We start from the raw sequence: 25691 nt of genomic DNA, 5'->3' as shown, positions 1-25691 counted from the left end.
AGTCTCTGATGCCGAGGGAGTATAGTTTTTTAAGGAGGAGGGGGTGGTCAACTGTGTGGAAGGCCGTGGAGAGGTCGAGGAGTAGGAGGACTGAGTAGTGGCCATTAGCTTTGGCGGTTAGCAGGTCGTTGGTGAGTTGCACATTGGTGGGCAATGAAAGAATACTCCTTGCTTTGATGGTCATTGAGAAAAATGTCCCTTATATTGGTGGTCAATGGGAAGAATGCTCCTTACATTGATGGTCAGTAGGAAGAATGCTCCATACATTAGTGATCAATGAGAAGAATGTCCCTTACATTGATGGTCCCTTACATTGATGGTCAGTGAAAAGAATGTCCCTTACATTAATGGTCCCTTACATTGATGGTCAGTGAAAAGAATGTCCCTTACGTTGATGGTCATTGGTAGTTTTATTTTTATTTATTTATTTCAGGTACTTATATAGCACCATCAATTTACACAGTGCTTTACATATATATTGTACATTCACATTAGTCCCTAACCCTCAAGGGGTGTACAATCTAAGGTCCCTAACTCACATTCATACATACACATACTAAGGCCAATTTAGACAGGAGCCAATTCACCTACCAGCATGTCTTTGGAGTGTGGGAGGAAACCGGACTACCCGGAGGAAACCCACGCAGGCACAGGGAGAACATGCAAACTCCAGACAGGTGGTGCCGTGGTTGGGATTCGAACCGATGACCCTGGTACTGGCAGGCGGAAGTGCTAACCATTTAGCCACTGTGCTGCCCATGAATGACCCTTACATTGGTGGTCTCTGGGGACAAATGCCCCATACATTGGTGGCCAGCGAATTAAGTGTCATCCTTACAAATAATAAAAAAAATAATTTGTCTCATGCCTCCGACTCTGTTAAGTGGTGTTGGCTCTGTAATTTTAAAGCACCCGTATATCTATGCAAGGTCAATCTGTTAATCCTCAAAAAACCCCAAGCAACCTCTGAAGGAACTCTAGGGGATTCACAAACGCTGGCTGAGATTGGTTAATATAAAGGGGAAAATCACAAGCATACAAGCAATAACAATCGATAATTCTGTATATCTAATCAATTACTTTTTTCTTTCCTTAAGTAAACGCTGGAATTTTTTAACAACATTGACAGCACAATAACAAATGGCCATATCTGATGTAACATAAGTACGGATCATATGGCAGAACCTATCAATTAGGGAAAGGTAGAATCTTGAGACTGGTAACTCTATACCTCACATCACTGCAAAAACTCTGAAAATCATGCACAAGCAAGCTTTCATCTCTTTCCCACAGTAGAAATGTCAGGTTCTGTGGCTTTTTTGCTTTCTGTGTTTCTAAATAACACCTAATAAAAAGAAACCAGGGACTAAAATGATTTATACCATACAAAGATGTTCACATACACAATTATCCCTCATAAACAGATCATCTGCAGGATGATGGTGCTGGAGATACACGCTTAGAGGAACCAAATATTTTCTTCAGTAATGAAGTCAAAACTGGGCTTAAAGTGTTACTAAACCCCGGACCCTGCATTCACTATATCTGGTCTCCCCGGACCCTGCATTCACTATATCTGGTCTCCCCGGACCCTGCATTCACTATATCTGGTCTCCCCGGACCCTGCATTCACTATATCCGGTTTCCCCGGACCCTGCATTCACTATATCTGGTCTCCCCGGACCCTGCATTCACTATATCCGGTTTCCCCGGACCCTGTATTCACTATATCTGGTCTCCCCGGACCCTGCATTCACTATATCTAATCTCTCACATTACACAGAACATGGAAATGCAATTATTTTAGTAACTATAAACTGCTAAAAACCTTTTCTCATCAGCAGTTAGAGCAGTCTTGTGACCTCTATCAGTGTCCAGCAGAGCACTTGTTAAAGCTTGTAGGAGGAGTTTTCATTCTCCCCTGATTGTCCTATGAGGCTGCATGGCCTTTGACCCTGTATGGACAGCACTGACTGGCCCTGTGCTGATCACATGCACGCCCGCAAGAAAAAAAAACTAGCAATGCATACCAAACTGAGCATGTGCAGCTTGTCCCCAAGGCTCTGTTTTATCAGCAGATGGATTGGGGACTGTGGAAGAAGGGGAGTATCACAGAAGACAGGATCAAACAGACTGTTTTGCACAGTGCAGAGGAATAACCCCTTAGGTCCCTCAGTGAGTATAACAAGCATGCTTTACTGCATATACAGACTGATTTTACTGTTGTGGGTTTAGTAATACTCACAAATTCTGCATCATTGCGACAAGCACTATAATCACGTAACTACTTTGGTAGTATCACAGACAATACTCAATTGTTTCTGATACATCAATAGAATGTACCAGAACTCAGGATCCTGTTTCTGGTGGACATTACACACAAACTTTCTGTAAATAAACAAAATGTTCTGGGGGCACACTGCTGCCAAGGCTGATTGGATCAGACTAAGTCAGCTGATCTGCGCTCTATGAGTCATAACCCAATGTAATCATTACTTCTGTAGAAGTGTAACAAATTACAAAGTAAAGTAACAGATGTAGCAAATCAACATTACACCATTGAAAGGTTCTAGAAATCCACTAAGGATGTAACAGTAGCTTATTGTAAAAACGTGAACTATACAGTGCCAATAGCTGACTAATCAGAATGGTCGCTCTCCAACACAACCCTTTCCACCGACTCCGAGTCATCAGATTGTGGCTTCTACCTCTCTGGACTTCACAAGCAAGAACTCCAGACAAACAGATAAACACATTGTTGAATTTTTTGTTTGTCAAAGGATTTGCTAGTCTGTTTAGCAGGTTTTGTGATCCACTCATCAGCACAACACAGCACAGCCAGGAAGATGTCCCCAACATTTCCCATTTTTAGTTTTGCGTCTTTTTAAGGTCACCTTCCCATTCACCGGACAATAAATCAGCAGTGTGATTATGTTGATCCATTACGCTAGGGCTCTGTAACTCACATGACTGCCGAAACAGACTTTTTGGCAAGCCCAACAATTGCCTTACATGTTTTTAACCATGTATACAGCTATTTCCTTGGAGTTGTATTCTTTCTTCTGCATTGAAAAAACAAAACGACGGATCCCAGTTGGAGACTGGAGACTCCCTCTTAATAACTGGGAAAGAAGCTAATATTTGACTGTTGGAGTCACCAAGAAGCCAATGGGTGATTAATTCTTTAAGCATCAACCCAAAAGTAAAACATCCACCCCAACCCAATTATACACACCGTTCCTGCCCTTCTCTGCCACTCCTTTCTCTGATAGTCAAACCATTTGTTTACCCTTCGGATGGTGTCATAACTTATACCTGATTGAGGACACCATGCTCCTCAATATTCAGGTCTAATAACTGGCATGTCTGAGCATTGCATCGTAGGAGGAGGTCACATGCTCTTCCATTCCCAAGTACAGGGTGTTTGCAATGCCTGGGACAGAGGAACAGAATATGGTTAAGAGACATATAAGGGGTGGAGCAGTAGAAGACTCTGAATGGACATAGCCTCTTTAACAATCCACATCCACAAGTCCCACTCTAGGCAGGAAAAACAATTATATTTGAACTGGGCTCCTCTACCTTTGCAATGATTAAATGCTCATTAAGTCTAGGAAGAGAGGAATAAACTCCAGCTGGTTCCCTCAAACTGTGTAACCAGTCACCTGAAACTTCTTCTCTACAGTGCTTTGCCACAAGTTACTTTAGGAATGTGGCAAGAACAATTGTCCTACATTGTACAGGAATATACTGAGGGCTCATTGGCAACCCAGAGGGTCAGAGAGAAGAGAAGAACATTGGTGGCCAAGAGGATGAGGAATAAGGTAAATATTGCAGTCTGTTCCTCTGCCCCTGGACATAACAAGCATTTGCACAGCCATTCTCAACCTTTTCACCCCAGAAGAACCCTTGAAACAATTTTCAAGTTTTGGGGAACCCCTGCTAAAACCAATTCATTGATGGTCAATGGCAAACAGATGTACCCCCCTTACAGTGATGATTATTAGGAAGAATCCCCCTCGTGTTCACGGTTAGAATGATCATTGGCGTCATGCTGTTGGCTCTGCCAAGTGGTGTTGGTCCCGGGATTAAGCAAGCAACATTAAATGGGAGATCAATCAGCCACAGATTAAAGTGGAATTTAACTTCCAATGGGTGCTGATTCTCAGAATGACATGTCCCTGGTCCTGCAGCCAACTGGGATACATCATACCAGTCTGTAGGACTGGGTGCACAGAGTTGCCTAGAGCAAGCCAGAGAGCTTACCCAATGCATCCTCAGTAGCTGGCTGCCTGTGTCTGAAAGAGGATCAAGATGGTGGAGTAGGACCCAGTGACCTTGTATGTTGCATGACCAGTGGAATCGTAGGAGGAAACAAATCAGCATGGGGTTGGAGAGGGAGGATTTGAGTGGCCCTTTCATTCAACCCTTTGCAACCTCTGGAGGAACTTTAGGATTCCATTGAACCATGTTGAGAATGGCTGATTAAACCCTTGGAGTGTGGAGTGTTATCCCAGAATTCAGCTGAAACCATTAACAATGCTTCAAAGAGTTCAGCAGAATTAAATGCAAAGTGATCATATTCACCTGCGACATATTTTACCAATGACAGAAAAGGTTACTTTGTTGCATTTTGTAATCCATAACTTTACAACTTCTGCCAAATAAAAGGATTCCACCCATGATCAGAAGACAATTCAGACAGAAAGGACAGGTGCCGTGCTAAGTCATGCTCCTTCCAAGTAATCATTTATCTGCAGCATATGTAAAGATATCTCTACGTTTGGCAGCCTCCACGACACATCGGCAATAACTCAACACAAGCCAGACAGGCCATGATCAGCAAGATTTGGATCATGTCAGTATCTCTGCCTGCACAGCTCTGACTCGCTGCTGGTACATCTGGTACATCACAGCATCACTCTGCTGCTTATCAACGCTCTCTCATCAGATGAGGGAAATTAACCGCAGCACTCACCGGAAGCATGTCGTCAACTCTCCCGTAGTCTTCAGGCACGGGTACTTTGTGGTGGTAATCTTACTCTCCGAACATACTTCCCTGTGGATGGAGAGCAAGAGAAAGCTTATACATGATGCAGGGAAAGAGGTTTAGGCTCATTTAATAAAGCAAACTGCTATACATCCATAAATCTATCATTGCATAGAAAAGCACAGAGACCTAGTAGATGCCACTGGGTCTAAAATACAGAAAGTGATGCAAACAGGTTTTTATATAAAAAGTTAATTAGCATGATGATGGGGAGGGGGAGAAGTAGGAATCAGAGAAGGCAGGTGAACATGTGTCCAATAGAGACACCTGTTCTGGTGACAACTGGAGACATTTTTTTCCCAGGAGGGATTCAGCCTCGGGCACCTCGGGGTGGATTGTGGGTGTGACATAATAGCGCTGACAGTGGGAGGAGCTTAAATCTTTAGGCTAATCCATGTATACACAGTAATTAATGACACAATCCTTGTACACAAAAAAATGTTCATTGTGCCACCAGCAAGTCTCAGGGGTCAGCAGTGCATTATGCACAGCTCAGTGAACGGAGCACAACAAAAAAAAATGACCTCCTTCTCCAAGCAAAGATCTTCCCAGTACAGATCTCCTCCCTAGTACAGATCCACCTCCAGCACAGACCCCCCTCCAAAGACAGATCTCCCTCCTAGTACAGATCCCCCCAGTACAGATCCCCCACCCAGTACAGATCCCCCCCCCACCCAGTACAAAACTCCCCTCTCAGTACAAATTTCCCCCCCCAGTGCAGATCTCCCCCCCCGGTACAGCTTCCAGATCTCCCTCCTAGTACAGATACCCCCCCCAGTAAGATCCTCCTCTAATACAGAACCCCACCCAGTACAGATCTCTCTCCCAGTATAGAACACCCCTTAACACAAATCTACCTCCAGTACAGACCCCCTCTGAAGACAGATCAATCCCCCAAGTAGAGATGTCCCTCCAGTACAGATCCCCCCCAGGTACAGATCTCCCCTCAGTACAGATTTCCCCTACCAGTACAGATATGCCCCCCCCCCCCCCAAGTGCAGATCTCCCCCAGTACAGCTTCCTGATCTCCCTTCTAGTACAGATCCCCCCCCCAGTACAGATCCTCCTCCAGTACAGAACCCCTACCTAGTACAGATCTCTCTCCCAGTATAAACACCCCTTAACACAAATCTACCTCCAGTACAGACCCCCTCTGAAGACAGATCATTCCCCCAAGCAGAGATGTCCCTCCAGTACAGATCCCCTAAGTACAGATCTCCTCTCAGTACAGATTTCCCCTACCAGTACAGATATGCCCCCCTTCCCCCCAGTGCAGATCTTCCCCCAACACAGTTTCCAGCTCTCCCCCCAGCACAGTTTCCAGATCTCCCTCCTAGCACAGATCCCCCAAGTACAGATCATTCTGCAGTACAGATCCCACCAGTACAGATCTCCCAGTAAATATCTCCCAACTAATATAGCCCCCCCCCAGTACAAATCTCCCTTCCAGTACAGATCTCCCTCAGTACAGAACACCCCCAATACAGATCTCCCTCCAGTATAGATCCCCCCAGTACAGATCCCTCTCAGTACAGAACACCCCCAATACAGATCTCCCTCCAGTATAGAACCCCCCAGTACAGATCCCTCTCAGTACAGAACACCCCCAATACAGATCTCCCTCCAGTATAGATCCCCCCAGTACAGATCCCTCTCAGTACAGAACACCCCCAATACAGATCTCCCTCCAGTATAGATCCCCCCAGTACAGATCCCTCTCAGTACAGAACACCCCCAATACAGATCTCCCTCCAGTATAGATCCCCCCAGTACAGATCCCTCTCAGTACAGAACACCCCCAGTACAGATCTCCCTCCAGTATAGATCCCCCCAGTACAGATCCCTCTCAGTACAGAACACCCCCAATACAGATCTCCCTCCAGTATAGATCCCCCCAGTACAGATCCCTCTCAGTACAGAACACCCCCAGTACAGAACATTGAGATTTAAAATCACACAATTTGTGTGCAGTTTCAGCATGATTTCTGAAGACTTTATTGCTTTTAAGATTTGCAACGATCTCTTGCAATTTGCAGTGCATTTGCATATTCTATGTATGTGAAATCGCAACAAAACTGCAGAAAAAGTAATGCGAGAACTGCTTTAGAAATTGCGCTGCAGCAAATCGCACGTTAAGACGCTGACATTCACATTCATTATATGCGATTTCAGGTGTGATTTCAATTCCCAAATCGTACTGGTATGACCGGCACTAAAGGGGACCAAGGCAGCAAAAAAACCCGACAGGTATTCTAATCCCTCTATTCTATTCAAAACTAAAAATTATGTTTTGCTTTTCGTTTCACTAAGGCCCCATTCCCATATGTGTGTCGTGTGAATTTGCTTTCCTGTGGCATGCATGGGTTAGCTCATACACTGTAGGGGCCAGTTCACACTACATGCGTTTCAGTTGCTTATTTTCTGCATCCAAAATGCACAGAAAGTAGGTTATAAGGTTGTCAATGTCATAGTTCACATCAGTGCTCGCAGTTCCAGTGCGTTCCAGCTGCAGAAAAAAAAAGTAGAACATGCTGCATTTTGTCTGCACAGAACTGTACTAGAATGTGGTAAAACGCATCAAAAGTGCACCAAAAACACACTGGAAAACACATGTCTCTAATAAAATGGAAGAAAAAGAGAGGGGGGAAAAATGAACTGGAATGCATAACAAAATGCACTGAAACGCTTCAAAAACCCATCAAAAATGCACTGGAACGCACCAAAAACATAAAAAAAACATGCAAAAAATGCATCCAGAACGCATCTGGACTGTGTTTCTATAGAGTTAGACCACTCTAGATGCAGTGCAGTGCGTTTTTTTTTTCTGCATCAAAAATGCATGCACAGTGTTCTCCATGTATTCCAATGGCCCTAGTTCACACCATACTGTCAGTTCCAATCAGCTTACAGTGCAGAAAAAAAAGTAGAACATGCTGCATTTTTTCTGCACAGAACTATACTGGAATGTGGTAAAATGCATCAAAAGACGCATAAAAGCACACTGGAACGCACATGGCTCTGAATAAATTGAAGAAAAAGAGAGGGAAAAAAATTAACTGGAATGCATAAAAAAACGCACCAGTTTCCAGTGCCAAAAAAAAAAAGTAGAAAACATACTGCATTTTTTCTGCACAGAACCATACTGAAACATGGCCAACTGCATCAAAACTGCACCGGAACTGCTTGCGGTGTGAACTGTAAGCGCTGGTTCACTCTATAGAAACGCAGTCCAGATGCGTTCCGGAGGCGCTTTTGCATGCGTGTTTTTGACGCGTTCCAGTGCGTTTTTATTATGCATTCTAGTTCATTTCCCCCCCCCTCTCTATTTCTTCAATTGGAATAGGGACATGTGCGTTCCAGTGCGTTTTGATGTGTTCCAGGGTGTTTTTGATGCGTTCTGGATGCATTTTTTTGCATGGGTTTTTTTATGTTTTGGGCGCGTTCCGGTGCATTTTTGATGAGTTTTTGACATGTTTCAGTGCGTTTTTATGCATTTCAGTTCATTTTTCCTCCTCTCTTTTTTTTCAATTTAATTAGAGACATGTGCATTCCAGTGTGTTTTTGGTGCGTTTTTTATGTGTTTTACCGCATTCCAGTACAGTTCTGTGCAGAAAAAATGCAGCATGTTCTACTTTTTTTTTCTGCAACCGGAACGCACTGGAACTGCGAGCACTGATGTGAACTACGACATTGACAACCATATCACCTACTTTCTGTGTGTTGGATACAGAAAAAAAGCAACTGAAACGCGTGTAGTGTGAACTGACCCCAAGCAAAAACATATCTGGAATGCATCCGGGGTGCGTTTTTGTAGTGTGAACTGGCCCTAAGGGCTTCCTTATGCGTGACAAATGCACCAAAGAAACTCCTTTTCAGGTGGGGAGGCGCACACATTTTTTTATCCGCATGTTTTGTCACGCTGCAAAGTGTGCGTTTTGGGGTGTCATTAACAATTAATGGCACTGCAAGTGCAAGGCGTGTTTTCTGTGTGTCCCAGGAACGAGCACAGAACCATGCTCTGCTGCGCACATTCCCGGCATATATGGATATGAATGGTCATTAAAGAGCAACTCCACTGCCGAGCCCAAACACTAACGAATCGCCATCGCCGACCAATGAATTGCTTCAAAAATGTCACTCAGTGACTCCATATGACTTTCTTAGGGGGGAGGGGCTGCTGAGATAAAATCATCAAAATGAGTACAAATACATCTCCAAAAATCAGATGTTTATAAATATTTAAACAGAAAATTCTCCTCCAATTTATCTTGGCAAGATTTGCTGCATTGTAACATTCTATTCTGGTACAAAGTATTCTGAATGTGTCCTGCAGCCCAACACAGGACCTGTCATAGGGGAGGGACACACGGTACTGAACATTTCCAGGGCTGTGATAGCACTCCTACAGTGCAGGAACCCGTCATAGGTGAGGGACACACGGTACTGAACATTTCCAGGGCTGTGATAGCACTCCTACAGTGCAGGAACCCGTCATAGGGGAGGGACACACGGTACTGAACATTGCCAGGGCTGTGATAGCACTCCTACAGTGCAGGAACCCGTCATAGGTGAGGGACACATGGTACTGAACATTGCCAGGGCTGTGATAGCACTCCTACAGTGCAGGAACCCGTCATAGGTGAGGGACACATGGTACTGAACATTGCCAGGGCTGTGATAGCACTCCTACAGTGCAGGAACCCGTCATAGGTGAGGGACACATGGTACTGAACATTGCCAGGGCTATCACAGCACTCCTACAGTGCAGGAACCCGTCATAGGGGAGGGACACATGGTACTGAACATTGCCAGGGCTGTGATAGCACTCCTACAGTGCAGGAACCTGTCGCAGGGGAGGGACACACGGTACTGAACATTGACAGGGCTGTCACAGCACTCCTACAGTGCAGGAACCTGTCATAGGGGAGGGACACACCGTACTGAACATTGCCAGGGCTGTGACAGCACTCCTACAGTGCAGGAACCTGTCGTAGGTGAGGGACACACGGTACTGAACATTGCCAGGGCTGTCACAGCACTCCTACAGTGCAGGAACCTGTCGTAGGTGAGGGACACACGGTACTGAACATTTCCAGGGCTGTCACAGCACTCCTACAGTGCAGGAACCTGTCGTAGGGGAGGGACACACAGTACAGAACATTTCCAAGGCTGTGACAGCACTCCTACAATGCAGGAACCTGTCGTAGGGGAGGGACACACGGCGCTGAACATTACCAGGGCTGTGACAGCACTCCTACAGTGCAGGAACCTGTCGTAGGGGAGGGACACACGGCGCTGAACATTGCCAGGGCTGTCACAGCACTCCTACAGTGCAGGAACCTGTCGTAGGGGAGGGACACACGGTACTGAACATTTCCAGGGCTGTCACAGCACTCTTACAGTGCAGGAACCTGTCATATGGGAGGGACACACGGTACTGAACATTTCCAGGGCTGTCACAGCACTCCTACAGTGCAGGAACCTGTCATAGGGGAGGGTCACACGGTACTGAACATTTCCAGGGCTATCACAGCACTCCTACAGTGCAGGAACCTGTCATGGGGAGGGACACACGGTGCTGAACATTTCCAGGGCTGTCACAGCACTCCTACAGTGCAGGAACCTGCCTGTCATAGGGGAGGGACACACGGCGCTGAACATTGCCAGGGCTGTCACAGCACTCCTACAGTGCAGGAACCTGTCATAGGGGAGGGACACACGGTACTGAACATTTCCAGGGCTGTTACAGCACTCCTACAGTGTAGGAACCTATCGTAGGTGATGGACACACAGTACAGAACATTTCCAGGGCTGTGATAGCACTCCTACAGTGCAGGAACCTGTCGTAGGTGATGGACACACGGCACTGAACATTTCCAGGGCTGTCACAGCACTCCTACAGTGCAGGAACCTGTCATAGGGGAGGGACACATGGTACTGAACATTTCCAGGGCTGTCACAGCACTCCTACAGTGCAGGAACCTGCCTGTCATAGGGGAGGGACACACAGCGCTGAACATTACCAGGGTTGTGACAGCACTCCTACAGTGCAGGAACCTGTCGTAGGGGAGGGACACACGGTACTGAACATTTCCAGGGCTGTCACAGCACTCCTACAGTGCAGGAACCTGTCATAGGGGAGGGACACACGGTACTGAACATTTCCAGGGCTGTCACAGCACTCCAACAGTGCAGGAACCTGTCATAGGTGATGGACACACAGCACTGAACATTTCCAGGGCTGTGATAGCACTCCTACAGTGCAGGAACCTATCATAGGTGATGGACACACAGCACTGAACATTTCCAGGGCTGTCACAGCACTCCTACTGTGCAGGAACCTGTCGAAGGGAAGGGACACACGGTACTGAACATTTCCAGGGGTCTGCAGGGCTGTGAAAGCACTCCTATAGTGCAGGAACCTGTCATAGTTGCAGAATACACAATACAGATAATACAGAAAACATGTCCAGGGCTCAGCAGCTGTCTGAGGACTGTGATAGCATTCCTACAGTGCATGAACCTATCATAGGTGTAGATGAGGAACACATATTACAGAAAATAAAGAACACATTTTCAGGGGGCAGCTGTCTGAGGGCTGTGATAGCATGCCTACAGTGCGGGAACCTGTTAGAGGCGTAGAAGAGAAATACAGAATACAGAAAATTCAGAAGAACACATTTTCAGGGGTCTACATCTGTCTGATGGCCATGACAGCACTCCTACAGCGCAGGAACCTGTCATAGGTGTAGATGAGGAACACACAGTACAGAAAATAAATCAGCTGGGAAGGTGATGATGAAGATGAGAGGTAAGGGCCACAGGGGCCCCTCCACCTGTAGCTCCTACAACGTGACTCACCTGTCACTTTCCACCTCCTCCCTGTAGGTCCAGGCCAGTCCCAGGGGCAGGAGCAGCAAGAGGCAGCCCAGGCACAGGCAGACCCCCCGGGCCCCTCTCTCACACATTGGCCCCTACTCTTCTATGCCCGGCTGGGTGAAGTCCTGCGCTGGGCGCGCTACAGGGGGCGCTCGGGAGTCCGCTGGACAGCCGTGTCCGGGTTGGAGTCGGCCGGGCAGAGGAGGATCGGCCGGTGTATCGGGCTGGAGGCGGAGCGCTCAGATCCCAGACAGGACGGGACAGAGGAGAGGAGCCGACAATCCCGGAGCGGCTGCTGCCGCTGACGATGTCTTCCTGCTGGATCCCTGCTGTGGATTCCGTCCGATCCTTCCAGATCACCTTCTCACTCCGGATCCCTTCTATTAAATCCCCTTCACTTCACACAGATCGGCTAGGAGTCCTCAATCCTGCCTGGATCCTTGGCCTGGGATCCTCTTGGATTGTCGCAGATTGCCTATCGGATCCAGATCCCTTCAATGCGATTCTTGCAGATCACCTACTCAGGCTGGATCCCTTGCCTTGGATTCCTTCTGTTTCCTGTAGATCACCTAGTTATCCTCGATCCCTATTTAATTGTCGCAGTTCACCTATCGGATCCTGATCCCCACAAAAAGATCTTGCATTCGATTTATTCCTGGTAGATCGCTTAGTCGGTCTGTATTCTTTTGATTGGCTTCCTTCTGGTGGCTGTAGATCTCCTGTTAGGCTTGGATCCCTTTTAATTGTGGCAGATCGCCTATCAGATCTAGATCCCTTCTGATTGTGGTAGATCCCCTATCAGATCCCTCGATTAGAATTCCTTCTGACTCTTCAGATCTCCCTTTCAGTTTGAATCTCTAGCATGTGTCCACTTTTATCTGTGTCAGATCACCTATCAGATCTAGATCCTTTGAGTGTGATCTCTCGATTAATTTTGCAGTCTGGATCCTTTTGCAGATCACTTATTGGATCTTGTTCTCTTGCCTTAGATTTCCTTCTGTTCTTGCAGGTCACCTGTTTAATCTGGATCCTGTGCACTGGCTTCCTTGTGATTCTAGTGGGTCACCTAATTAGTATGGATCCTTTGCATGAGATCTCTGGTTCCTGAAGGTCACCTACTGGATTCTTTGCATGAGATCTCTGGTTCCTGAAGGTCACCTACTGGATCCTTTGCATGAGATCCCCTCTGGTTCCTGAAGGTCACCTACTGGATCCTTTGCATGAGATCCCCTCTGGTTCCTGAAGGTCACCTACTGAATCCTTTGCATGAGATCCCCTCTGGTTCCTGAAGGTCACCTACTGGATCCTTTGCAACATGGCAGCAGGTCCTTCTAACTCTTGCAGAAGATTACCTGTTGGATCACTTGCAATAGATAGATCCCTTCTGCTTCTTCCAAAGAAGCTGTACTTGTACCAGATCCCTGTTGCTTTTCCTAGATTAGCTGTTGATCACTTGTACCAGATCCCCTTTCCTTCTCTGCCTGTAGGATGTGTGTCTTGTGCTGTAGATCCCTCCTGATTGCTATGGCAGATCACCTTGGACTTGTACAGTGAACAGGTTGATGGATCCCCTCCTGGATACTAATGTTGGCTCAGCTGTGACTTTTCCTCCTGAAGGTGACTTTTATTGTCCAGTAAGTACTCCCAGCGCTCCTGGCACAACGTTGCATGTGTTGTCCCCCTGCTCCATGGATCTGTCCCAGCCTTGTCTATGTGTGCTGATTGCCTTGCCTGTCATTCAGCTCCTCAGCCTGTCCTCTCTGCTCTGATCCTGGCTTTCCCTCCAAGGTGGGATTGATTTTAGGCTTTCATGTGACAGGTTTTGGATTGCTGAGTTTCTGGGATGTTTTTAGTGCACAGAGGTCCAGGGATGGGGGGTGGGGGGGGGAGGGGCTGTGTCTGGTATGTCATACAGGGGGGGGGGGCTGAACCTCTTCATCTGGCCCCCGATAGACGAGTCACTATCTGCCTGGACTCCCTGAATGAAACATCACAACCACCAATCACAGGATTTCTGACCTGCTTCTGAAAATGCTGGTTGCCTGGCTGTCAGGACTCTGTGAGTTACTGGTCTAGAGCAAGTAAGTGAACTTGGAGCTCCTGATTTAGAATAGAATAGAGAACCTGGTCCCAGTTCAGCGACTACAGAAGAGTGAGCCAGCAGGTCAGCATGACAGCCAGGAACACAGAAATGACAACTTCAGCAGCACCTCTGTCTTCTATAACATGTCTGAATAAGCATTTCTTTATATATTATAGTTTGAATCATTCCACCATTTACTGTCCCTGCAAGTCATGTCTTTATACAGTTTACAAATGTGATGTCCCATTCCATATCGTCCCGATTATATATCCTACGGAACAGCAAATATTCTCCATGTAGTGGATAGCTCTGCTTTTCAGCAATGCAGCCCAGTGCTGGTGATGCAAATGAGCCCCTCCAGCCAGAGAATGTTTACCTTGTATAATGTTTATAGAGCCAAAATGGTTTTTGTTTTTATTTTTTTTTAGAGGGGAGATAGAGTAAGAAAGGGTTAAAAACCCCTTCGAGTTTATTTATTGCAACCCCTTTATTTATTAATAACTCACTTTATTTATGTATTAAAAACCCCTTTAAGTTTATAGATTACAACCTCTTTCATTTTGTATTTAATAAAAAAAAACAATTTAATCAATTATTAATAACCCACCTTATTTATTAAAACACTTTATTTATTTAAAAAAAAAACTTTATTTATTAAAAACCCACTTTTATTAATTTATTTCAGGTACTTATATAGCGCCATCAATTTGCGCAGCGCTTTACATATATATTGTACATTCACATCAGTCCCTAACCCTCAAGGGGCGTACAATCTAAGGTCCCTAACTCACATTCATACATACACATACTAGGGACAATTTAGACAGGAACCAATTAACCTATTAGCATGTCTTTGGAGTGTGGGAGGAAACCGAAGTACCCGGAGGAAACCCACGCAGGCACAGGGAGAACATGCAAACTCCAGGCAGGTGGTGCCATGGCTGGGATTCGAACCAACAACACTAGTACTGCCAGGCAGAAGTGCTAACCATTTAGCCACTGTGCTGCCCATGATTAATTTATTTAATTATTAGTAACGCACCTTATTTATTTTAAAAAACATTATATTTTTCTGTTTTTTTTAAAAACGCACGTTAATGATTTATTTATTTATTTAATAATAACCCACCTTATTTATTTAAAAAAAAAAACACTTTATTAAAAACCCTCTTTAATGATTTATTTATTTATTAATTACCCACCTTCCCACCTTTAATTTTTTTTTAAAAAACACTTTATTTATTTTTAAAAACCCACATTAATGATTTATTTTTTTTATTAATAACCCACCTTATTTATTAGAAACACTTTATTAAAAAAAACACTTTTTCATTAAAAACCCACTTTATTTATTTATTTATTAACCCACCTTATTTATTTAAAAAAACACTTTATTAAAAACCCATGATAATGATTTATTTTTTTTATTAATAACACACCTTATTTATTAGAAATACTTTATTAAAAAAACACTTTTTCATTAAAAATCCACTTTAATTATTTATTTATAACCCACCTTATTTATTTAAAAAAAAACACTTTATTAAAAACCCATGATAATGATTTATTTATTAGTAACCCACCTTATTTATTAGAAACACTTTATTAAAAAAAACACTTTTTCATTAAAAACCCACTTTAATTATTTATTTATTAATAACCCACATTATTTATTAAAAAAAAACACTTTATTAAAAAAACACTTTATTTGTTTATTTAAAAAAAAAAACACTTTATTTCTTTATTAAAAACCTACTATATCAAAACTCACTTTATTCATTTATGAATCCCCCCTCCCCCTTTATTTATTTATTTGTTTATTTAATTAAACCCCCCATTGCGTTTGTTTATTTACTTGAACACCATTTATGTATTCATTTAAAACCTCCTTTATTTATGTATTTATTTAGTTATTAAAAAGCCCTTTCAGTTTATTTTTGTGCTGTGACCCACTAGCAGGGGTAGGCAACCTGCAGCTCTCTAGCTGTTGTGGAACTACATTTCCCATGAGACATTGCAAAATTGACAGTTACAGCTATGACTTGCAGAGGCATGATGGAACTTGTAGTCCTGCGACAGCTGGAGAGCCGCATTTTGCCTACTCCTGCACTAGGGAGATTTTCCTTCATGTCCTATCACGGGGACACAAAAGGAAGTGAGAGGAAACCTTTACAAAGTGAAGCGAAAGTCCCCTCTTGGACAGGTGTCCCCTTTGGATGTTTTCCTCTGACCTCTGGTTCTGGTGACAACTTACATTTTGGATTTATTTCAGGTACTTATATAGCTCAGACAATTATGCAGTCTTTAGATATATATTGTACATTCACATCAGTCCCTAACCCTCAAGGGGTGTACAATCTAAGGTCCCTAATTACATTCATACATACACATACTAAGGACAATTTAGACAGGAGCCAATTAACCTCCCAGCATGTCTTTGGAGTGTGGGAGGAAACCGGAGTACCTGGAGGAAACCCATGCAGGCACAGGGAGAACATGCAAACTCCAGGCAGGTGGTGCTGTGGTTGGGATTCCAACCAATGACCCTAGTACTGCCAGGCAGATATCTCTTTCTGTCTGGGTGACAATGGACAGATGGTGAGAGCAAATTAACCCAATGGGGAGCCAGAGAGCAATAAAACTTGATAGGGGTTCTAGTACTCACCCCTCCCCCCCACTTCCCTCCAATATCCACAAAATCCAACTAAGTATGGGCTATATAAAATCAATCACATTGCAGTAATGTGCAGAAACAACAAACACACATCAGCGTGTGGCACTGCTGGACAGGAATGGTGTGTGAGCCGCTTGCAGTGTGTTGGCAGCCCATTCATTTGGATATGACCCCTTAGCACAGCATGCATTGACGCATGGCAACACACACTGCTACAGTGTGAACGGGCCCTGATTATCCTGAAGTATCTTGCCTGACTGTTGCCTCTCAGAAAATGAATCATGGGGCTCATTCACATGACAGCACCATAGAAAACAAGCGTATCCCTGCAGCCAAGAGCGAAGACGTGCGCACATCTACCTGTGCTGGCAATCGCACAGCTAAACATTTGCTACAGGGATGCATTAGTGAAAACTAGACGCATGGAAATCCTCAGATGTGCAGTTACCAGCATACAGCCGCAACCTGTGTTTGATCTATGCTCCATGCATACTAGCGGGTTTTTTTTCCTAAGCTGAAAAAATGCTGGATAAAAAATGCTGCAAATAGTGTTTTTTAGTAAAAATTAAGAGCATTTAGGAGCATTAGTGTTTTATTAGTGAAGTAACAGTATATGTAGAGGAAAAAAAAGCTGTTAGGAGCATTAGTGCTAACACTGACGTACAAAGCTGTTCATAATACTGCCCCACGCTACATCACCGATCTGGTATCCAAATACCACCCAAAACGCACTCTCCGCTCCTCACAAGACCTCCTTCTCTCTAGTTCCCTGGTCTCCTCCTCCCATGCCCGTCTCCAGGACTTCTCAAGGGCTTCCCCCATCCTCTGGAACTCCCTACCCCAACCCATCAGTTTATCACCTACTCTCCTCTCCTTTAGGCACACCCTGAAAACCCATCTCTTCAGGGAAGCCTACCCCGCCCTCAGCTAATTGCCGATCTCCTCCACTCTTCCTACCACTCCATCCCCCACAGCTATCTCCTCCTGTACCACTCTCCCCTCCCTCCTAGATTGTAAGCTCCAAGGAGCAGGGCCCTCGAACCCCTCGTGTATTGAATCATATTGTTACTGTACTGTCTCGTGTATTGTCTCCCATTATAATGTACAGCGCTGAACAAACTGTTGGCGCTGTATAAATCCTGTATAATAATAATAATTAGTGTTTTATTAGTGATTGAACAGTATATGTAGAGGAAAAAAAAGCTGTTAGGAGCATTAGTGCTAACACTGACGTACAAAGCTGTTCATAATACTGCCCCACGCTACATCACCGATCTGGTATCCAAATACCACCCAAAACGCACTCTCCACTCCTCCCAAGACCTCCTTCTCTCTAGTTCCCTGGTCTCCTCCTCCCATGCCCACCTCCAGGACATCTCCAGGGCTTCCCCCATCCTCTGGAACTCCCTACCCCAACCCTTCAGTTTATCACCTACTCTCCTCTCCTTTAGGTGTACCCTGAAAACCCATCTCTTCAGGGAAGCCTACCCCACCCCCTGCTAATTTCTGAACTCCTCCACTCTTCCTACCACTCCATCCCCCACAGCCATTTCCTCCTGTATCACTATCCCCTCCCTCCTAGATTGTAAGCTCCAAGGAGCAGGGCCCTCGAACCCCTCGTGTATTGAATCGTATTGTTACTGTACTGTCTCCCATTATATTGTAAAGCGCTGAGCAAACTGTTGGCGCTATCTAAATCCTTAATAATAATAATAATTAGTGTTTTATTAGTGATTTAACAGTATATGTAGAGGGAAAAAAAGCTGTTAGGAGCATTTTAGTGGCATTTAGGAACATTTAGTGTTTCTTTCTGCTGGTTCCCAAAAAACGCAACATTGCATTTTTTTTTTTTGCTTCCAAAAACACTTTTTTTTTTCTGGTCCTAGAAGCTGAAGCTTGAAAAACACTTCTAGCCTACAATAATGTGCATGGACACATAGGACTATTCTGTGCTTCTAGGGACAGAAAAAAACGCTCATAACCAGCTGCTAGGAGCTTAAAAGTAAGCTAGTGTGCACAGAGCCTTATACAGGAGGCATCGTTTCTGTGTGTAGGATCGGTTTTAACCACTTGCCCTCCAGAGGATTCACCCCCCTTCCTGACCAGGTCATTTTTTGCGATACAACGCCGTCTGACAATTGCGCAGTTATGCAACATTGCAAATTAAATTTACGCCCTTTTCTTCCTACAAATTGAGCTTTCTTTCGGTGGTATTTGATCACCTGTGTGTTTTTTATTTTTTGCGCTATAAACAAAAAAAGACAGACAATTCTGAAAAAAAACATTTTTTTTGACTTTTTGCTATTAATCATGTTCCGTAAAAAAATTTAAAAATCAAATTTAGTCATAAATTCAGGCTAAAATGTATTCTGCGTCATGTCTTTGCTAAAAATCCCAATATGTGTAAATTAATTTTTTTTTTTTTTTTTTTTAAGTCCGCAAACGTGCAACTATAACGTAAAAACCCGTAAGTGTCCGCAAAAAAGTGCAAGTGCAAGAACACCACACGAAAAACGTGCACTTAGGGGTGTGTTTGTCCTACCCCCGAAAGGGTTGGACCGTTCACCCGATCCCCCGGGGCACAAAGCTCCTGACAGGGACAAGGTTCCCATTTGGTCCTCCTGGCCAAAAGGCCTGGTGGACCACCGTTCCTTATGCCCAGCCGAAGCCGGACATCCAGTACTAGGCAAGGGGGTTCTCCCGAAGAGAAAACCCCCTAGGGATCAGGGGAGGAAGGAACCGTATGGCCACACATCCTCCCCCTAGACTTCAGGTAAGGCCCGAGGACCCACACCCTCCATCCGTGAAAAACACACACATAAGAACAGAAAAAGTGACAAAACGTGGGAGTGGTTTAAATAAATAGAATAAAATAAAAAAGTGGTACCGTGCCTAATAGTGCACAGACCAGGCCCTGAGGCCTGTAGCAAAAATTGCCCTGGACTTAGCCAAAAGACCTGGTCCTTAGGGCGCTGTGCAAAAAGAAGTGAAAAACAGTGGCCATGTGTCATCTTCACACCGTGGGGTCCCACACCCAAGTGTTACTAGTGACACCCCTGAGAGCGTCTTCCCCAGGGGGCACTGAGTTTGCGGACTTTTTGCGTCCCCAGCCCCAGGCCAGACCAAGGTAGCACGTTCAGATCAGGAGGTACTGGGTCTTTCCGGTCTCCCCAGAGGAATTACTCCCAAGGCCCCAGAACGAATCATGGCGCTCCCTGGTTTCTGTCCCTCCGGTACTAGCCTTCCGGACCCCCATCATACCAGTGAGGGTACTATACAACAACCATCCCCGTAAACTAGAATGGTCGGGAGCACCCCCACTGGACACTGATAAGAACAGATACTACACTTGATCTTAGCCAAAAGGCAGAGAAGCGAAATTAATTGATTTACGTGAAAGTCATAGCATCTACAAATGGCGGGATATACTGGAATTTTTTTTTTTTTCATACTAGTAATGGCGGTGATCAGTGACTTATGGCGGGACTGCAGTGGGCATTCTGACACTGGGGGGGAACTGACTAACTGCCACTGACATCCCCAGTGACACCAATACAGTGATCAGTGCTAATAAAAAGCACTGCCACTGTACTAATGGCAGTGGGCAGGAAGGGGTTAACATCTGGGGCGATCAAAGGGTTAACTGTGCTGTGTGTGGTTTACTGAGCAAGCATGCTGCTTTGTATGGCTCTGCTGTGCATGCTGAAGCTGACGGGAGAGATCTGTATTGTTTACACACAGGTCTCTCCCGTCACTGTTCCTCGGCGATCGCTGGGTGCCGGCGGGGAGTCTCCAGCTTTGACCTGATGATCGACATCTGTAGCCGCCAATGCAGTGTGGGTAGGGCGGCGCAAGAACACGCCCCCTACCCGGAAATACAAAATCACGTACAGGCGTACCTCGGTTTACGAACGCCTCGGTTAACGTAATTTTCGGTTTACAAATGAAAATCCATTGAAAATAATGGCTCAGTTTACACATTTTTTCACAATATGAATGGATTAATTGGTTTTCAATGCATTTACAACATTTTTTTAATCATGTCCCTTTATGCTTTTAAAGTGCACTATATAAAAAGTTTTGAACTGATAAGACTTTTTTTACTTTTTTCTGACCTCCGGAACGGATTAATTGATTTTCAATGACCTAATTTTTAATCACTTCCCTGTACAATATTTATGCCTTTAACCCCTCGCCTACAGGGCACTTATACCCCCTTCCTGCCCAGGCCAATTTCCAGCTTTCAGCGCTGTTTCACTTTGAATGACAATTGCGAGGTCATACAACACTGTACCCATATGAAATTTTTATAATTTTTTTGTGACAAATAGAGCTTTATTTTGGTGGTATTTAATCACCTCTGGGTTTTTTATTTTTTCTTAGTTTTTGATATACAATTTTGTAAATAAGTGATTTTTCTCCTTCACTGATGTGCACTAATGAGGCTGCAGTGATGGGCACTGATAGGCTGCACTGATGGACACTGATAGGTGGCACTGATGGGCACTGATGAGGCACTGGTAGGTGGCACTGATGGGCATTGACCGGCATCACTGCTGGGCACTGAAAGGCAGCACTGATATATGGCACTGATAGGAGGCACTGACTGGCACTGATAGGCGGCACTGACTGACACTGTTAGGTGGCCTTCACTTGCACTTAATGGCGGCACTGACTGGCACTGATAGGTGGCACTGACAAGCACTGATAGGAGGCACTGACTGGTAATGATAGGTGTCACTGGCTGGCACTGTTAGGCGGCACTGGCTGGCACTGTTAGGTGGCACTGACTGGCACTGATAGGCGGCACTGACTGGCACTGATAGGAGGCACTGACTGGCACTAATAGGCGGCACTGTTAGGTGGCACTGGCTGGCACTGTTAGGCGGCACACACTGGCACTGATAGGCGGCACTGTTAGGTGGCACTGACTGGCACTGTTAGGTGGCACTGGCTGGCACTGATAGGTGGCACTGACTGGTACTGATAGGCAGCACTGACTGGCACTGATAGGCGGCACTGACTGGCACTGATAGGTGGCACTGGCTGGCACTGTTAGGCGGCACTGGCTGGCACTGATAGGCAGCACTGACTGGCACTGTTAGGTGGCACTGGCTGGCACTGTTAAGCGGCACTGATAGGTGGCACTGACTGGCACTGATAGGTGGCACTGATTGGCAGCACTGACGGGTGACACTGAAAGGCAGCTCAGACGGGCACTAATATGTAGCATTGATGTACACTGGTAGGCACTGATATGTGGCATTAATGTGGCACTGATGGGCACTGGCATGTGGCACTGATGAGCACTGACAGCTGGCACTGATGGACACTGACAGCTGGCGCAGCTGGGGCTACACTGATCATCAGGGCACACTGATCATCAGTGCCCTGATGATCAGTGTACATGTCCCCTCCGCGGAATGCCGATTTCTGGCTCTCCTCTGTCAGCGTGACAGCTCCAGAGGAGAGAAATGCAGATAACCGGCATTTCCCTGTTTACATGTGATCAGCTGTGATTGGACACAGCTGATCACATGACCGAGCCGACATCTTCGGCTCTTTCCGTGATCGGTGATCTGCTGTGTCCGAGGGACACAGTGCACCGCCGATCGCCGCGCTGCACACTCCCTGAGCCACACATGCGCAGTGAGACTGGGAGGACGTCATATGACGTCCTCCCAGAACGAGAGAACCACCTTGCGCCCGTCATATTGGTGGGCGGGAGGCGGTTAAAGTGCACTTTATAAAGAGGTTTGAACAGATAAGACTTTTTTTTACTTTTTTCTGACCTCCAGAATGGATTAATTGGTTTTCAATTCATTCGTATGGGAAATTGCGTTTCGGTTTATGAATTTTTTGCAACACGGAAAGTCCCGCAGAACGAATTAAATTCGTAAAATGAGGTACGCCTGTATATATATGTGATTTTGCGCAGCCCTGTTGCAGTATTTCTTCTATAGGACGGTGGGGAAGCGGTTAATAGTAGAAAATTTAAATTTTAGTCAGCAGGGTTCTATATATAAACTACATAAACACATGTTTAAGATTAAAAGAAAACTAAAATCTTTGGATAAGTTAGGATAAGTTTAGGTGTACCTTTGCCACACCTTTAAAAAGTGATCCACAGTGGATCACTTTTCAGAGGCGTTTGACACCAAAACTGGTGCAACTTTACATCATGTATTCCCATCACATCAGGTGTGCCCATCAGAGTGCTCCTTTACATCAGGTGTCCCCATCACAGTGCCCCCTTACACTCAAAGTACCCCTTTCTATCATATTCCACATCAGAGTGCCCCTTTACATCACATGTGCCCATTAGAGTTCCCCTTTCCACAGTATGGGTCCAATTGTGCCCCCTTCACATAAAATGTGCCCATCAGAGTGCCCCTTAACATTCAATGTGCCCATCAGAGTGCCCCCATAAGACTACACCCTACCTTGAGGGCAGACAGGAGCTGTGCCGGGATCCTTGCTGGACACTTGTGTACAGGCAGGGAGCTGGAGCCAGAGAGACATTGAGCTAAAAAAGGGGCGGGGTGCACACATGGTGTCGCGTTGCCTTGACGACCACCCTGCCCCATGGCGGATCTGTCATTGCAGGCTGGCGGTCTGGGCGGCAGCATTGCTGGGGCCATTCACAGACCACGGTCCGCCTTTTAGTGACCGCTAGCCTGGCATAGATGTGAACGTGTCCCATAGGAAACCATGTTAAATGGACCCCCTAAAAAAAACCGTGAGCAGGAAGTCACTTAATGGCCCCCCAATGCACCTGTGCTACATACAAAAATTGATGGGGTCGGGTGTGTTGCCCACCCATTCAAATGGGCTGCATCAATGCACAGCACAGTGACACGTGACATAACATGTTAAGGCCAGGCACCAGACCTCAGCATGATTTAAAATGTTCTTTAAATGCATATAAATGCAGGTTTTACAGTGCCAGTGTGAATGAGGCGTAGTGGTGTATTTATAAAACAAATTGCATAGCAATTCACCTAGTGAAGACTCATGTCTGTTCGTTCTGTGCAAAGGAGGCAGAAACACTAATTGTTAAGATATATCCCGTGAAAGTCACGGTTTTAATTTATTTTAAAATGAAAAATACCTCATTTGGCCACCAGATGGCGCCAAGGACCATAGGAACTTCCTAAGATACTTAACACCATCTAGTGGCCAGATGTGGGATTTTTCATTTTAAATCCATGACAAACATTCAACCAGCACAGGAAATAGCCAAATAGCACTCTTTTTTTTTTGCTCCATTCACATTTTACTGGTTGAATTGCAATGTAAATTTTTAAAACTATACCCCTAACATATAACAAAGGGCGAGAACAGTATTTTATTTACTAATATGGCAACTGGTTTTATTGCAGAATGACTAGATGTCATTCTAGTTGGGTTTACATCTACTTTAACCCTTAGTGGTTAAGAAAAAATAATAAAATGTTTTAATAAAAAAACGCCTTTACTTTAAAGTGTTACTAAAAATATTTAATCACTGCAGGATGCTCCTTCTTCCAACTCCGTCACTGGGACAGGGAGTGAGGGGAAATTTCCTCAATGAAACTTAGACAACAGAAAAAAACCCACAATCCATACTCTATTCAAAACGAATAAACATAGTTTTGGCATTATACTGTATATACTGTAGTTGAAGCTTTGAAACCTGGTAATGATTTTTCACTGAACCTGTCAATCGCGGAAAGACCACGAACATAATGCTGAACCCTATTGAAGTCTATGTGAGAAAAATCTTGTAAACTCTTTTTATGGCCTTTGTAGCACCACCCCCGAAGGATCCGCTTGGTAATTTTGGGTCCTCTGTTCTGCGCCTCGACTCCAAGAGCTTCAGCCCTTCTGACACACCTGGTTGAATGACAATCAATGCAAGCACGAATAAAGACACAAGTGGAAAATACCCTGACTGTGGGTTATTACCAGTAAATAGACATGCATCCATTTAGTGGTAAATACAATTAAAGTGTTCCTAAACCCAGGACCCTGCATTCACTATATCTGATCTCCCACAGTACACACAACATGGAAATGACATTATTTTAGTAAATAAAAACTGCTAAATACCTTTTCACATCAGCAGTTAGAGCAGTCTTGTGACTTCTGTCAGTTTCCAGCAGAGCACTGGTTAAAGCTTGTAGGAGGAGTTTTCTCCCCTGAATATCCTATGAGGCTGCATGACCCCTGACCTCTGTCTGGACAGTGCTGATTGGCCCTGTGCTGATCACATGCACTCTCCCAAGTAAAAAAAAAAACCTCTATAGCAATGCACACCAAACTGAGCATGTGCAGCTTTCCCCCAACCCTTTGTACTATCAGGAGATTAAATGGGGACAGTAGAAGAAGGGGAGGATCAGAGGAGACAGGATCAAACATTCTTTTCACGCAATGCAGAGGATTAACCCCTCACAGTGAGTATAACAATCATGCTTTACTGCATATACAGACTGATTTTACTATTGTGGGTTTAGTAACACTTTAATCAGTGATTGCTTCATAGCCAGCGTCTTAACTGAGAGTGCCATATATTTAATACTATAAGGATACTTTTCCTCCTGGCTTCAGCCAACACGATCTGTTTTCCCAGCGAGCGTTAGAAAGCATCGATCTGCCAGAAACATAAGTTAATTTGTACACATGGCTGTTTTGTGTTGGATAACTTCTTGGAATCGCAAATATTATTTAATGACACAATCACATGGAACACAGACAAAAGGCTTGGTTACTGCTGGCGTAATGCCCTTCGTATTTCATAGGGGCCTGCAGGGAGTATGGAATTTAAAGCATACCTGTTACCCAGTGCCTGGTAGATATCTCTACATTGCAGGCTATGCTAGTATTTCAGGAAATGCTGCCAACAGTTTGCTGGGGACTTGTAGAATATGTAACGTACAGTAGAAGCATTGCAGGAGGTCTATCACAGGAGAAAAAAAAATCCCCCCTCCTTTTCCCCGGGGACCCTGTGCACATAGCACTTGTCT

The 25691-nt window shown here is 45.0% G+C and overlaps 1 protein-coding gene and 1 pseudogene across 1 annotated transcript in view; both read right to left on the bottom strand.

The window, feature by feature from the left end:
* CCBE1 (collagen and calcium binding EGF domains 1) overlaps positions 1 to 13764 on the bottom strand; it is a 539668-nt gene extending 525904 nt beyond the window's left edge. The window contains exons 1-2 of the mRNA XM_089689467.1: positions 11912 to 13764; positions 4979 to 5059 (exon numbers count right to left, since the gene is read on the bottom strand). Coding sequence (XP_089545593.1) covers positions 4979 to 5059; positions 11912 to 12018 — 188 coding nt within the window. The 5' untranslated portion in view covers positions 12019 to 13764. The remainder of the gene's footprint in view (positions 1 to 4978; positions 5060 to 11911) is intronic.
* Positions 13765 to 19950: 6186 nt separating this feature from the next.
* On the bottom strand, positions 19951 to 20065 carry LOC149452410 (U2 spliceosomal RNA; annotated as a pseudogene).
* Between the last annotated feature and the right edge of the window lie 5626 nt (positions 20066 to 25691).

The sequence above is a fragment of the Staurois parvus genome, unplaced genomic scaffold (genome assembly GCF_062004578.1).
Source record: "Staurois parvus isolate SC_StPar_1 unplaced genomic scaffold, SC_StPar_1.0 ptg000475l, whole genome shotgun sequence".
Classification (NCBI taxonomy): domain Eukaryota; kingdom Metazoa; phylum Chordata; class Amphibia; order Anura; family Ranidae; genus Staurois; species Staurois parvus.
This window is presented reverse-complemented; position numbering and strand designations above follow the sequence as displayed.